The sequence below is a fragment of the Misgurnus anguillicaudatus genome, chromosome 3, assembly GCF_027580225.2.
Source record: "Misgurnus anguillicaudatus chromosome 3, ASM2758022v2, whole genome shotgun sequence".
NCBI classification, from domain to species: domain Eukaryota; kingdom Metazoa; phylum Chordata; class Actinopteri; order Cypriniformes; family Cobitidae; genus Misgurnus; species Misgurnus anguillicaudatus.
In genome coordinates this window covers 36,428,841-36,443,636 of record NC_073339.2, presented here as the reverse complement: position 1 = coordinate 36,443,636, position 14,796 = coordinate 36,428,841, and the positions used below count along the sequence as shown (strand labels likewise).

At 36.2% G+C, this 14,796-nt stretch overlaps 1 protein-coding gene across 4 annotated transcripts in view; it reads right to left on the bottom strand.

Annotated features, from left to right (window-relative positions):
* The window catches only part of dlc1 (DLC1 Rho GTPase activating protein), a 129,852-nt gene that overhangs the window by 58,160 nt on the left and 56,896 nt on the right, over positions 1 to 14,796 (bottom strand). Inside the window, exon 1 of one of the 4 annotated variants that reach the window (XM_055205733.2) lies at positions 11,499 to 11,634. The exons of the other annotated variants lie outside the window; for them this stretch is intronic. Within the exon in view, the coding sequence (XP_055061708.2) occupies positions 11,499 to 11,616 (118 nt within the window). The 5' untranslated portion in view covers positions 11,617 to 11,634. Of the gene's footprint in view, positions 1 to 11,498; positions 11,635 to 14,796 lie in introns of those variants that run through there. 4 annotated transcript variants of the gene reach the window in all.

Genomic DNA, 14,796 nt, shown 5'->3' with positions numbered 1-14,796 from the left:
CTAATCTAATGGCCGATTTCACCAAAGAACATACAATGTGAATGTGACAACTAGCCGGAAAAAAATCACGAATGAAACCCTAATGGTATAAGCATTTTGTACGAAAACATACAAAATAATTCATATAAATTAGCCACCTTGTAAAACAGGTACCTATTGCCATAAGGTTGTGTTGAATATGTATTTTTTTAGCTTAGAGTATTGTACCGCAACCCAAGCGAGAGCAAAGCAGAGCGGTAGGAAATGTAGAGATCAACCCAAAATGACTAATTTGACACTTCCGTTTGGTTTTTTATTCTTCGCAAATAACAATTTGAGGGTACAATAGCACACCCCTAGTCTTCATCCTTCAGTGAGTAGCAGGCATGAACACACACAATCTGGGTCGTAGTGGTCATGTACCTATCTAAGGAAGCTTTGGTCTGAGGGCAAAAGCATATAGCGAGGGCCCTTTAAACTGGACAAGGCAACAAGATACCCCACTGTTGATCTTTTCATTCAGGACACAAAAGACTGACACCCACAAGCAAAGGCAACAAAGTCACACAGCAAGATAGCGGATGTACAAATGAAGCCTTTGGACCTGATGGAGACCACTTGAGACTTTGTGAGGCAAACAGTTCTTCAGTTTTGTTTTTAAAGAAACAGTTCAAGCCAAAAATTTTCTCACTTTTTCACAAGATTACAATGAATGGGGACTTCTGAGTTCTGAAAGCCTTGAATAGGAAAGAAAACTCAATATCAAATTTGTTATTAAAGCTGTCAATGTGACTTTATTATTAGCCCTTAAAAGTTGTACAATAACTATTTGTGACAAAAAGATTGACTTTACAACTTGAAAATCTCAGTCACTTGCATTTATTTAGTGTAATACAAAGATCAATCAAGAACATTACACTGTAATGCTGGATTCACACTAAACGCGGTAGATGCGGCAAAGACAAGCTATTCGCGTGTAGTTGGATGCTGAACATTTTAGTTTACTCGCTTCATTCGCGGGTGAAATTCTGCTTCTAGTCATTCGAGACATTCACACGGAAATTTGTGTCACCGAATTTGTTCACATAATTCTCCGACTCCACTCACTTCCTGTAAAACTAGAACAAGCTCCTGATTGGTTAACACCACAAGATTTCAAATTTTTCAACTCGCGCCTTTCCCGCGGCAACACTCATTTCGCGTCATTAGCGCGTCAATTCACATCATTAGCGCAAACTAGACGCGCAAATGAGGCTGATTCGCATCTACCGCGCCGCACTAAATGCGTAACTTTTACAATGTATCCATAAGTTCTAAAAGTTGTAAAATTATTTTCATGCTAACTAATTTGTACATGTTTTGGTCTTTTAAAAAAAACACCCATCATGTTTACATAACTTATGTCAACTTACATGATGTACTTCTATTTAGTCAATGTTCAATTTCTCTATTAGATTTAATCTAATCAAATCTGAAAATAAGATCCATTCCGAATGCATAAATAAAGTCTCTCTTTTAGAAACTTTATTTCCTTTAATAAATTTGTCCCGTAGGCTGTGTTCTGTATTATAATGAGAAGCATGTGTACTAACTCCCATTCATAGGATTTCTCAACTAAACGATTAATGTCAGAAAAAGCCGTTTATAAGTTATGTAATTCCATTAACGGTTAAGCGTTAAGACCTTTGATTGCGGAGTTTGTCCTCTGATCGCCTGGAAGCAAGAGAGCCAGACGTCATTCAAATGGAGCTCTGCAGCTGCGCAGGTGACCTTTGACTAGAAGGCAATCTGAGCTTTCATCAGCCAATGGCCTGCTGGGTTAGGATGTTAAATGCTTCAAGTTAAAATCTATTAAGTCATGAATCTATCTATCTATCTATCTATCTATCTATCTATCTATCTATCTATCTATCTATCTATCTATCTATCTATCTATCTATCTATCTATCTATCTATCTATCTATCTATCTATCTATCTATCTATCTATCGCAAAGGCTCTTGCGTTCTTTTCCCGCAGGGAACAAGTAAGATAAAAGCATCTGCCAAATGAATAAAATGTAATGCAAAAATCTGTCTATCCAGCATGATGTTTCTAGTTGACCAACCTCCACCTTAAACTCACACCATTAGTTAATCCAATGTTGCATGTATGTTGGACAAACACTTTACACATTTCCTCAAGGCTTTTCTGCTTCTTAACTTCACGGCGACATGCCCAGTTTGTTTAGACACAAAAAATGAATCCACACATGCAAACAGCTCGTCCACCCTGTCTTAACCCACTCTCTCTTACATAGTCATTTCCGATGCATTTTTATTTCATTACCAACATCCTGCTTGCTAAAGCCACAACACTCTTGGAAAGAGGGAAGGGGGCAATGAGTTTAATGTAGAGAGAAAGAACAGGCAAAAAACATCTGAGAGCCCTTCTGTTGACTGCCTTAACCCACCACTCTTTCATCTATGGGTGCTGAGGCCAGAGGAAGATATCTTCACACTATTTATGGGTAAAGGGCTCAGGAAGGCCAACATCCATCAGCTGAGACCTGTTCACATCTCCTGGGGAAATGAGGGGAGAGGGCAGGCCTCTGACATGAAATCCACACCCTCAGGTCCTCCAAAGCTGGAGAAAGAGGACTTCAAGAGAAGATCACTTTATGGCTGATGTAAGGAGGTTTGCTGAGAGATGAAGGTCATCTGAGATGATTTATGAGTGGACAGTGTGGTGATGGAAAAATGAATGGCTGGGGCATAGGTACAGTCTGAAAGGTTGTGTGTGGGGGATATGAAAAACATATATGATCTTTGCTCATAAATTTTAATTTAAATGAAATTATGTTCATCCAGTGGTCTCAAACGATTTGCTGCAATGCAAATGTTACACATTAACCAACGATTTATTGCTTAGGATAATGCTTGGTTTGCCACCATTTTAGGTCACTGCAAGCAAGGAAAGTAACATCAAAGAGCAAATGAAAAAAAAAGAAAATGAAAAAATAAGTAGGGAATGGATTATTTAGAGATTATTTATGATTATGAAAACACACAAGACAAACTACACATTTACTAAATTTGTATCTCAGACAATTTATATTTGCTGGGGTAGCGGCCTAACAGTTGGATGTAAGCTGGCAACCAAAAAGTTAAAGGTTCGATCCCCAAATTGAGCGATTGACTGTGAAACAATCAAGCGACAAATTTCTTCAATTACTTACATAAAGCTATAATATACAAAGGATGATTAGGGCCAAGCTTTTTATTTTTTTTATAAAAATGTTTGGAGATTAAAGTCTTAATAAAGTCGTAATATTACAAGAATAAAGTCAACACTAGGCGAGAAAAGTTGTGAGGTTTCAAAAAGGAATTCAACATTATGAGAAAAAAAGTAGTGAGGTTAAAAAATAAATTCAGTTTCGATAATGAAGTCAATATATCAAGAATAAAGTAGTGAGGTTTCAATAATAAAGTCAACACTATGAAAATAAAGTTGTGAGGTTAAAAAATAAATTCAACACTATGAGAAAAAAGTTGTGAAATTCCAAGAATGAAGTCAATATAACAAGAATAAAGTAGTGAGGTTTCAAGAATAAAGTCAACCCTATGAAAAAAAAGTTGTGAGGTTTCGAAAATAAAGTCAACACTATGAGAATAAAGTCAATACTATAAGAAGAAAGTTGTGAGTTTTCAAAAATAAAGTCAACACTATGAGAAAAAAAGTTGTGAGGTTTCGAGAATAAAGTTAATATAACAAGAATAAAGTTGTGAGGTTTCAAGAATAAAGTCAACACTATGAGAATAAAGTCAACACTTTGAGAAAAGGTGGTGAGGTTTCAAGAATAAAGTCAATATAACAAGAATAAAATTATAATATTTTGAGAATAAAGTCAACACGAGAATAAATTGTGAGGTTTCGAAAATAAAGTCAAAATAACTAAATTAAGCTTGTAGCAATACGGAAGTAAAGTAGTAATATTTTGAAAATAATGTCATATTTGTACATTAGCGTGTTTGGAGTGATGACTTTATTTCCGTAATTTTATTTATTGTGACTTTTTCCTCAAAAAACTACTTCTAATCTCGCATTATAATATCTTCAATCTCAAGATGTTTTACATTTTTTAAAGTTGTATTATTACAAGAATAAAGTCAACACTAGGAGAGAAAAGTTGTGAGGTTTCAAAAATAAAGTCAACACTATGAGAAAAAAGTTGTGAGGTTTCGAGAATAAAGTCAATATAAAGTTGTGAGGTTTCAAGAATAAAGTCAACACTATGAGAATAAAGTCAACACTATAAGAAGAAAGTTGTGAGGTTTCAAAAATAAAGTCAACACTATGAGAAAAAAAGTTGTAAGGTTTCGAGAATAAAGTCAATATAAAGTTGTGAGGTTTCAAGAATAAAGTCAACACTATGAGAATAAAGTCAACACTATAAGAAGAAAGTTGTGAGGTTTCAAAAATAAAGTCAACACTATGAGAAAAAAAGTTGTAAGGTTTCGAGAATAAAGTTAATATAACAAGAATAAAGTTGTGAGGTTTCAAGAATAAAGTCAACACTATGAGAATAAAGTCAACACTTTGAGAAAAAGTTGTGAGGTTTCAAGAATAAAGTCAATATAACAAGAATAAAATCATAATACTTTGAGAATAAAGTCAACACTATGAGAATAAATTGTGACATTTCGAAAATAAAGTCTAAATAACTAAATTAAGCTTGTACCAATATGGAAGTAAAGTAGTAATATTTTGAAAATAATGTCATATTTGTACATTAGCGTGTTTGGAGTGATGACTTTATTTCCGTAATTTTATTTATTGTGACTTTTCCTAAAACTACTGCTAATTTCGCATTATAATATCTTCAATCTCAAGATGTTTACATTTTTTAAAGTTGTAATATTACAAGAATAAAGTCAACACTAGGAGAGAAAAGTTGTGAGGTTTCAAAAATAAAGTCAACACTATGAGAAAAGAGTTGTGAGGTTTCGAGAATAAAGTCAATATAACAAGAATAAAGTCGTACTATTTTGAGAATAAAGTCAACATATGAAAAAAAAGTTGTGAGGTTTCGAGAATAATGTCAATATAACAAGAATAAAGTTGTGAGGTTTCAAGAATAAAGTCAACACTATGAGAAGAAAGTTGTGAGGTTTCAAAAATAAAGTCAATATAACAAGAATAAAGTCATACTATTTTGAGAATAAAGTCAACACTATGGAAAAAAAGTTGTGAGGTTTCGAGAATAAAGTCAATATAACAAGAATAAAGTTGTGAGGTTTCAAGAATAAAGTCAACACTATGATAATAAATTGTGAGGTTTTGAAAATAAAGTCAAAATAACTAAATTGGTTAAAAAGGTTGTAGCAATATGGGAGTAAAGCAGTAATATTTTGAGAATAATGTCATATTTTTGGAGTGATGACTTTATTTCCGTAATTTTATTTATTGTGACTTTTTCCTCAAAAAACTACGTCAAATCTCGCATTATAATATCTTCCATCTCAAGATGTTTTAATTTGAAGAGTTTGGTTCCACAACGCAATAAATCCATTTTGACAAATTTCGGTAAAAACGTGTTTTCTATACCAAGAAAGTGACTAGATGAAAACCTGTATTTTCTGTTACAAACTTTCACATAGCATCTTTAGGTTATAAAAACATAAAAAATTCAAATCCATAACTTGATTTTCAAAGATTTATTATAAAAACGAATTCTTTTTTCCACAAAATGCAATAAATCCATGACAGTTTTTTATTTCAAAATGCTATAAATCTATTAAATCAATGTATAAATGTGCATTCATCTTTACCATTTTATATTTATTTAGTTGATTAGTGGTATACAATAATTAAAAAATAAACATTAATGGCATTAACCAAAACACTTACTTTGTTATATTAAGAACACAATGTTTTAGCATGAGAAGCTTGATGCTGTCTGGAGAACAAGCAACCGAGTGCCTCTCGCGGAAATTATTAGCTGTTGATGGCTTTCGTGTCTGTCCCATCAAAGAAAACCATCACAGGTTTGGCAATGCTATTAAAGTATTATTTTGTTTTGTTTGTTGATCACGAAGTACAAAGTATATGAGGAAAATTAGGCTTCCGTGTACTCAGCGCGCCGCCATGTTTGTTTACATTGCGTGAATGGTCCGCTGTAATATCAGAAATTGATTTATTGCATTCTGTAAAAAAGGAGCAGTGGCGTTTGTCGCATTTTGGGAAAAAAGGGAGAAAAGATGACAGAATAGCACGGCGGGTATTGGATTTTGTGTAAAATTAATTATTTACTTTTAACTACTGACCTGATATAATACTGATTTTGGCAGTAACTCATTTTTTTCAAAAGTGGCGTTTGTTGCGTTTTGGAACCAAACTCTTCATTTTTTATTTTAGTTTAGTACTAATCCTTCTTCGTAATAATGTCGCTTTTAAAGACTAACAACTTATTTTTTTGAACAAACTTTATACTGTAATACTATTTTTAAGGGTGTCACGATTTCGATTTTAAATCGAAATCGATCGAAATTAAGTCACAGCTTCGAACTTCGAATTAAAAAATGGGATCGTCGATGCTGCCACGCCCCCATTTCACGTCTGGTCGGCTTGCCAAGCGAGGAAAAAACTCACAGAGATGCCTTTAAAAACATCTGTCCAGCAGAAAGCGATCATATTTTAAACACGAGGGGTGTATTGCTACAACTCCTTGAAATGCATATCCTAAACAGGATTAACAGTGATCTGACTTTGGACAGAGCGAAGCTCTCTGCACGTGCGCGATAGTGAGGGAGGCGCAAAGATGCAGCGGGTTATATTTTAAACAAAAGGATAGTTTGCCTCAGCTTGCATGAAACTCATAAAACTGAACGAATACATAAGGATTACTACTTTAGTTTATGTTCAGACTTCGGAAAGATGCGAGAGCGCGTGCAAGTGAGACAGAGAGAAGCGCAGCTGCTTATGATGCTGGATTTATTTCAGATGCTATGAGTCCAAGACACACGCATTAAGTCCATGTGCATTAAGTCCATGTTAGAGATACGCGGATGGGCTATTATTTCATCCGCAACCGCATAACAAAACTCATCATCCGTCCACCATCCATCCGCAACGTTTCTGACCAGTTTTCAGAACCGCACCCGCCCGCCATCCGCTGACTGGGCGATGCAAGACGCTGCTGATGACAGCCGCGAGACTAGAAAGCTCCGTCTCCGATCGGCGCACAGGGACAAAAATAAATAAATAAATTGCCTAAATTAAACGCACAAATTACATAGCCTGCACTGGTGTCATCCTGATTTACCACTTTGTAAAACTTATTCCAGGCAACCCTTTTCTGACATTCTATTTCCTTTGTTTTTAATTCTCAATTTTGAGTTTGCCACGTACGTCCTTCGCCGGCGTTGATAAGAGCTGTGTCAAAATGCATCCTCATTTCTCCGCGCTGTTAATGATAGAACGAATGGATCCTTAACAGCCGAGGATAACCCAAACAATTAAAAGCTTTATTAAATAAAAGTGTGTATTTATTAGAAAACTTTTTCTTGTCACTGTTTTTGTATTATAAGTTACGTTTTGTGTTAATATTATTCTGTTTATGTTGCGTATATTTCTAGGTTGATTATTTGATATGCTGTTGAATAGATTAATCTACATCAATGTGTCATATGTTCTGAAATAAATTAATATTTTTCTGATTACATATTTATTCTAATAAGTCAGAAATGTCTCCGCTGTTTTCTGCTGACAGGCGCGGTGGGCGCTACTGGGGGCGTGTGCAGCAGGTGACGCAAATTGTGGGTCCTCAGAAGGCTAAAAACCGTCTCATTTCAGTTCTCTTCTTAAACTTCTGAGACTGCCACTATGAACGGCAGAGAGGTCGCATGTTTAGAAGGACACAGCTAATAACAAGCAGTCGACCGAATTTAATTAAAATATTATTTTTCGTCACGTCATCCGCCCGATCCATGTAACTGCCTACCGCGCATAGTCCATGTGTGTGCAAGAAGGAACCCTCTCTGAAGCCCACAAACCCCTATGCGAGTTGTGCAATGTGCATGTTAATGTTAAAGTATTATAATAATAATAATAAATAATGGCATATAATTTTTGTCTAAATTATACGCCATATAAAAAATATGTAAAAATCGAGAATCGGATCGAATCGTGACCTTAGAATCGAAAATGTAATCGAATCGAGGATTTGGAGAATCGTGACACCCCTAACTATTTTAGACTTTTGGAAAACTTTAAGAGCACCTTTTTCATTGCTAAAAACAACGTTATTTTGTGAATTTGGTATAATGTGTTCGCGTTGTTTATGGTTCCAAAAACACATTGTTTTCCACAGATCCAGGTCTTCCTAAAACGCAGTGTTTTAGTACAAAACTCATTGATCTGAGAAGTGCTGTGTCCCTGATTGGCCAGCTAATCTATACCTTGTGATTCAGCCGAAAATGTGAGGCTTTTTACCATGTTTGAACGATTTGCTCACAATGCAATGCTGACAAAAGGAGAAATTATGATAATGTCGGTCTTGTCCACATCAACAGGCCCAGGAAGTAAACTGTTGCCTACACTCCATGTGTTTGTTGTAGTCCAAGAAAAGAGATTTACGTTGGAGATGATAACTCAAGTCAATGTTTACTTTGGGGTTTGTTCCTTTTGCATATCGTTAACATGTACTAATACACACTTACACACCAACGGAAATGTAAAATCATGAATCGGACAATAGGTGCTCTTTAAGAATGTAAAAGACAGCTTTAAAATTCTGCTATACTGTATATTTTCTCTTGTGATCCACAAAAGAAATGATATGGATTTCAAATGGAGTAGATGACAGAAATCCCTTTTGAGTGAACTATTCCTGTAAACCCAGATTATTGTAAGTGACTTTGCATGTCTTGAATAACTGAATAACTGCTTGTGCACAGACAATTTGAGGCTTCCAGTCAGGGCCACTAAAAGCAGCGATAAAATACTTGCTGACCTAACATCAGCAATATGAGTGGTTTATCATCCAAACAGCTTTAAAAAGAAATCATAGAAGGTGATTAGCAATTCTGTGATGTCGGCAAGAATGTTTGGGTGTGTTTATGTTTTGCTCAACCCTATTAGACACAGCCTGTACCTCTGAGCTGAGCTGCACCTGCTCTGAACATTCTGTACACGGATCACATTAACATAAAACACATTTTTCAACAGGTCTTATCTTTTTCTAGTGCAACAGAACACATGGCGGATCACTGATTTATAGATTTACAACAAAAGGTACATATAAAAATGATTGTTGTAACATTTTAAAATAAGGTTGTAAATGTTAACATTAGTTAATGCATAAGCTAACATGAACTAACAATTAACAATACTTCTAAGGCATTTTTAGTTAATGTTAATTTTAGCATATAATAATACATTTAAAAAAGTGTATTAAGACTCTAAAAGCTACAGAAGGTGAACTGAGGTTAAGTGACGACCGCAGCAAAGCCCAATAGATAAAAGGGATTGAAGAAATTGAGGTCTATCAGCACACTTCTATTTTTGTAGACTAGGTGTATGTTGCATTGAAGTAGAGAGTAGATCTGTCAATGTATAAACAAACCCATATCCACGGACAGGTTGTAATCTCCTGTGTAACCCATGCTAATAAATAAACTATAAGGCCACACTGGTGAGTCATGAAAGTTTTAGTGTTTGCTGCAACCAGGGCTTTAAGTTTGTTCTGTAGTATCTTACTGAGATTGCCATAGAAAAAATACACATTTTCTATCTTAGCTGATGCTTCGCTGTCTCACATTATTAATTCATGAGAAAAGTGCAGTGGGTGCATTCTAGCAAACTAAGTCTTGGGTTTGCATTATAGATCAGACATTTATCAATCTCTCTCTCTCTCTCTCTCTCTCTCTCTCTCTCTCTCTCTCTCTCTCTCTCTCTCTATCTCTCTCTCTCTCTCTGTCTCTCTCTCTATCAATCTATCTCTCACACACACTCCATAAATCACTTATGATGGTGAATGGTTTCCTGGCACAGATTTTTAGACAACTTTAATACAGTTAGAAATGATACAGCACGTACTTGTTCCTCTGCAGCTACAAGATCCACTTAAAACATACTGAAGTATAAGGGTTGAGATTCATAATGCATTTTGTGAACCCCAGTAAAGTAATTAGGATCTCTGTTCTTCCTGGATACACCAGGATGCATTTTGGGAAAAGTTCCCTCTTTTGGTCCAAAACACTATGCCAGGAATATATGTTCAAATCCTACATTGCACAAGATTTTACACTTTAAGAACTGCATAAGATGTCCCTTTAAAAAATAAGGTACATTTTCCGCTGATATTCATCACAATATGTATTTTTTGTAAATGCATGTGTAGATTTGGGTATTACCTTAATTATATTGATGTACTGTGTGAATACACTGTCAGAAATGTGGTAAAAATGGTCTGTCACGGGGGCAGTACCCTTTCAAAAAGTACACCTTTGCACCTAAAGTGTCCATACAGTATTAGCACCTCAGAGGTTTGGCAAGATGAGACATATTTTTTTAAACTTGTATTAAAGGCATGCATCAGGTTTTTTTCAATGCACATTGTATTTATGTTAATTTTATGCAATATAAAATTACATTAGCACCATTTTTATGAAAGTTAAGACTGAATGGACCTGAAAATGTCAAATGGTGTAACCGTCAATTGTGCCAAAGAATGAGAAATAGTACATATTTTATCCACCTTGATGGCATGTAAGCGTAATCATAGAAAAATAAGTTATTTATAAAAAATGTAAATTTTAATGTGTTTTTGTAATATTTGTCCTGATATGTGCTGAAAACGGCTCTGTTTTCTTAATAATATTTGACAATTGATGTAAAAATGTAGGTAAAAAATATTACACTAAACTAAATGATTATATTTTATTCCACATTTTTATAAATATATTTATATATAATACTAGTTATACAAATTGACACAGATCGGTTACACCAGATTGACATTTTTGCAATTATCCACAAAATATTCTTTCAAAATGAAATAAAACCAGAAATTTAAGACTTGGTCCTCAAAAAAAAAGAAAAAAAGTATGCAAGTAATTTGCTAATTTATTTTGAAATGTTAACCCTTTTACATTTAATTTATCCATACGGACACAAAATAATTAACGTCACGTACTGGTACAAAATCTACACATTTCCTAATTGATTCATATTAGGACATTTTTAAAGCGTACTGCCACAGTGACAGCTATGGAATCAGGTACTACCAACTTAAACAATGATGCTATCAGATGGTAATACCATGGTAACTAGCAATCCATTGTGTTTTTCAACATAAATACACATAAGTTTGACAACTGTGAATAAAAACCATTACATTAAATTCTGTATGAACTTGGTATCTCTCACAAGCATGACCTCTAGTGTCAATTTGACCCTTACAGGCCATATACAGTATACATCCCAAAAATACTGCTTTAAGAAACCAAAGCCAAAATTGTTTCGTCCACATCCACTCACCTGTCAACCTCTGGTCCCATGTGTTCCTATTAAGCAGATCCAGAGCCCTGCAGGTGGAGTATCTAATGTGCTCACTCAAAGATCTCTGCAAAAGCAGCAGACGCATGGATCGCGACATCTCCTCGTCTAAATCGGTCCCTCTGCTCTACATCCTCTTTGCCCTGCTACGCCCTCACCTCTTTTCCGGATCTATCTCTATTCGGTCTGTTTTCTGTATCCAGGTCTGGATGCTGTGCTGCAGTGCATTAGGGAGTTCCCACTGCAATGCTCTCGCTTTCAGTCCTGCGCTTGTGCGTGTATGTGTGTAAGTGAGGGCACCTTCCGGCTCGGGCCTCTGCGTCCCTGCTGTATGAACATTCGAAAAACTCACATCGGTGTGATTTAGGCGAACATTCTCGTTTCACTTGAGTCTTTCAGAGTCATTTTGTGTCTCTTAAGTGGCTTTGCTGATGGAGCTAAAATATCTGATTTCGTCTCAGCATATCATGAGCGAGAATGCGTTCTTACACACTTTATATTGATCTTACAGCCTTTATATTATGTGTGAGATCAATATAAAGTGTGTAAGAGCGCATGCTCACACGTTATATTGACTGGTTTACTCTTGGTAAGATTAAGATGGTCTATCTCTGCTTAACTAAGGTAGTGTTCAGTTGGCTGGTCTTCCATGATGTCCAGTTCAAAACACCGGTCAAAACATGTACCCAGCTGTACCATTTAGGCATGTACCTTTGAGGTAGCAACATACATCTGAGGTGTAATAGGAACTCTTTAGGTCCGAAGCTGTCCTTCTTGAAAAGGTAGCACCACAGTGACAGCTGGTATACATATTTTGACTACTTTGTAAAAAAACATTTCACTTGTATAATCAACTTGCATTTACAAGTCATTTTAACTTAACACTATCTTGAATAGGGATGAGTTGCTGTAATGCTGGGTACACACCAAAAGATAATCAGGCTGATTTTCAGCCAAATCCCCCCCTTCGAACTATGTCCCGATTATCTTTATGGTTCTGCAGATTATTTTATCAGATTTTCCCTTGGTGTGAAGTGTGTTAAGAGTGTCCAAACCTGATCGGAAGACGTCGCAATCGCCCCGATCGCGATCAAAATTTTCACAATCAGAAATCCTGATGTGTGGGGGGAACCTCGAGGACAAATGCACCCACTAGTGATGGGGATGAGACCACCTATGCCGAGTCTGAGTCAAGACCGAGTCTTTGAAGGGTCGAGACCGAGTCCGTTGGATTTCAAATACAGTCAAGTTTGAGTCATGACCGAGTCTTTGAGGAAGCAAGTCTGAGTCGAGACCGAGTCCTTTAGGAGTCGAGACCAAGACCATAAAAACATGTCAGTTTCCATATTCATGATTTAATATCACCCCAGTTAATAATTAAAAGTTAGGCTTACAGACTAGATTGGGAATTGTTTAGAGGAGCAGTCTTAAAGGACAAGTTCGGTATTTTACACTTAAAGCCCTGCTTTCAGATTGTTTATGATGAAATAGAACGGTTTTGACTGAAATTTCGACATATGCGGCTGCCCAGAGAATTTTTGGGTGTTTGTGTTTTAGCTCCTACCTTTAGAATGGGTTCAATGGTGCACCGGAACAACCCTTCCCAAAATGCATTAAACTTTCGTTTACTAAGACGTGAAACTCACCGAGTGGTCAGGGGTGTTCACTAATATGCTCACACAAAAATCGCTGCAAAATACGCATTCCAACAGGTTTTATCGTAGTTTTTGCCAACTCCATTGACTTGTATTAGTTGTGCTGTGAGGTACGGTATTACTCCGTGCCGGGAACTTTGTTTCTATTCTTGCAATTGGCAATGGCGGATTAGCGCCACCAACTGGTCTGGAGTGTCTATTATTCAAGCTCTAAGCGGAAGAATGTACGGGTGTGAGGCGTTTGGAAAAATAGGTCCACAAGTTAACAACGAATGCTAAAACAGCTGTTGGAAAGCATCTTTTAACGCGATTTTTGTGTGAGCACATCACTGAACACCCCTGACCACTCGATAAGTTTCACGTCTTTGTGGACGAAAGTTTGATGCATTTTGGAAAGGATTGTTCCAGTGCACCATTAAACGCATTGTAAAGGTAGGAGCTGAAACACAAACACCCAAAAATTCTCGGGGCAGCCGCAAATGTCGAAATCCCAGTCAAAACCGTTCTATTTTACCATAAACAATCTGAAAACATGGCTTTAAGTGTAAAATACCGAACTTGTCCTTTAACGTCTTAATACGTCTTAACATTGCATTTTATTATTATTGTTATGTGTTTTTTTATAATTTGTTGGTCTCGAGGACTCTGTCTGAAATTACGAGTCCTTCTCCTCCCACTGTGGTCCGAGACCGAGTCAAGACAGAGTCTTTGAAGGAACAAGTCCGAGACGAGTCCGAGAAAGCGGAAATCGGTCTAGAGACCGGTCTCGTGTACTACATCACTAGCACCCACGCTCTTGAGATTTTGACGTGAAACGAAACAATATCCAATCAGAAAGTGAGATGATGGAAGACGGAAGCAGTCATGGGGCAGTATAAGGTGAAGTTGATGCAAAGTGCACTTTTACAGACCATGTTCCTGCTGTCTCCATAACTTCATTCAAACCCTTTTCTTTATTTCCCTTGAATTTTCTGTGTAAATCATTCCGAACACTATCATTGAAATTTCTTCCTGCATATCGTCTGCCTTGCTTATTCTGGAGTGTCACGAGATTTTGTGAAATTTCCTGTGTTCACAGTCAAGACTCTGGATGAAAATCTGTTGGTGTGTGGTGTGCTGTCTATCACACATCATGGCACACCACACACTTTAGGAGCAAAACGGATAAATCTAGGATTTTTTATTCCTCGTGTTTGTGGTCTATCACATTTTGAAAATCTTATAAGATGTAAAAAAATCTTTTGGTGTGTACCCAGCATAACTTAAATCCAAGTTGATTATACTTTAAAAAATTTAAGTGCAAACATTTTTTTATCATGTGACAGTGTATCTAAAACCAGCAAACCACAGCAGCCTGACCAGTCTGGGATGCCAGGTAGCAAAATAACTTAGGCTGGTTTAAAACTTTTCAGAGGGAATGAATTGCATCTTTACAATAATGTTTTAAACACGTACAAACACACGCACATAACTCTAAGCAACACCACCAGGCTCCAAACGGATTTAAGTATTATGCAACAAGTAATGAGGAAATATACAGGATTTGGCTGTCAAACAATAGATGTTGTTTCGAATGGATAATCTCTTACGCACACACACCCTTCGGAAAAATCTGCTAATGTTAG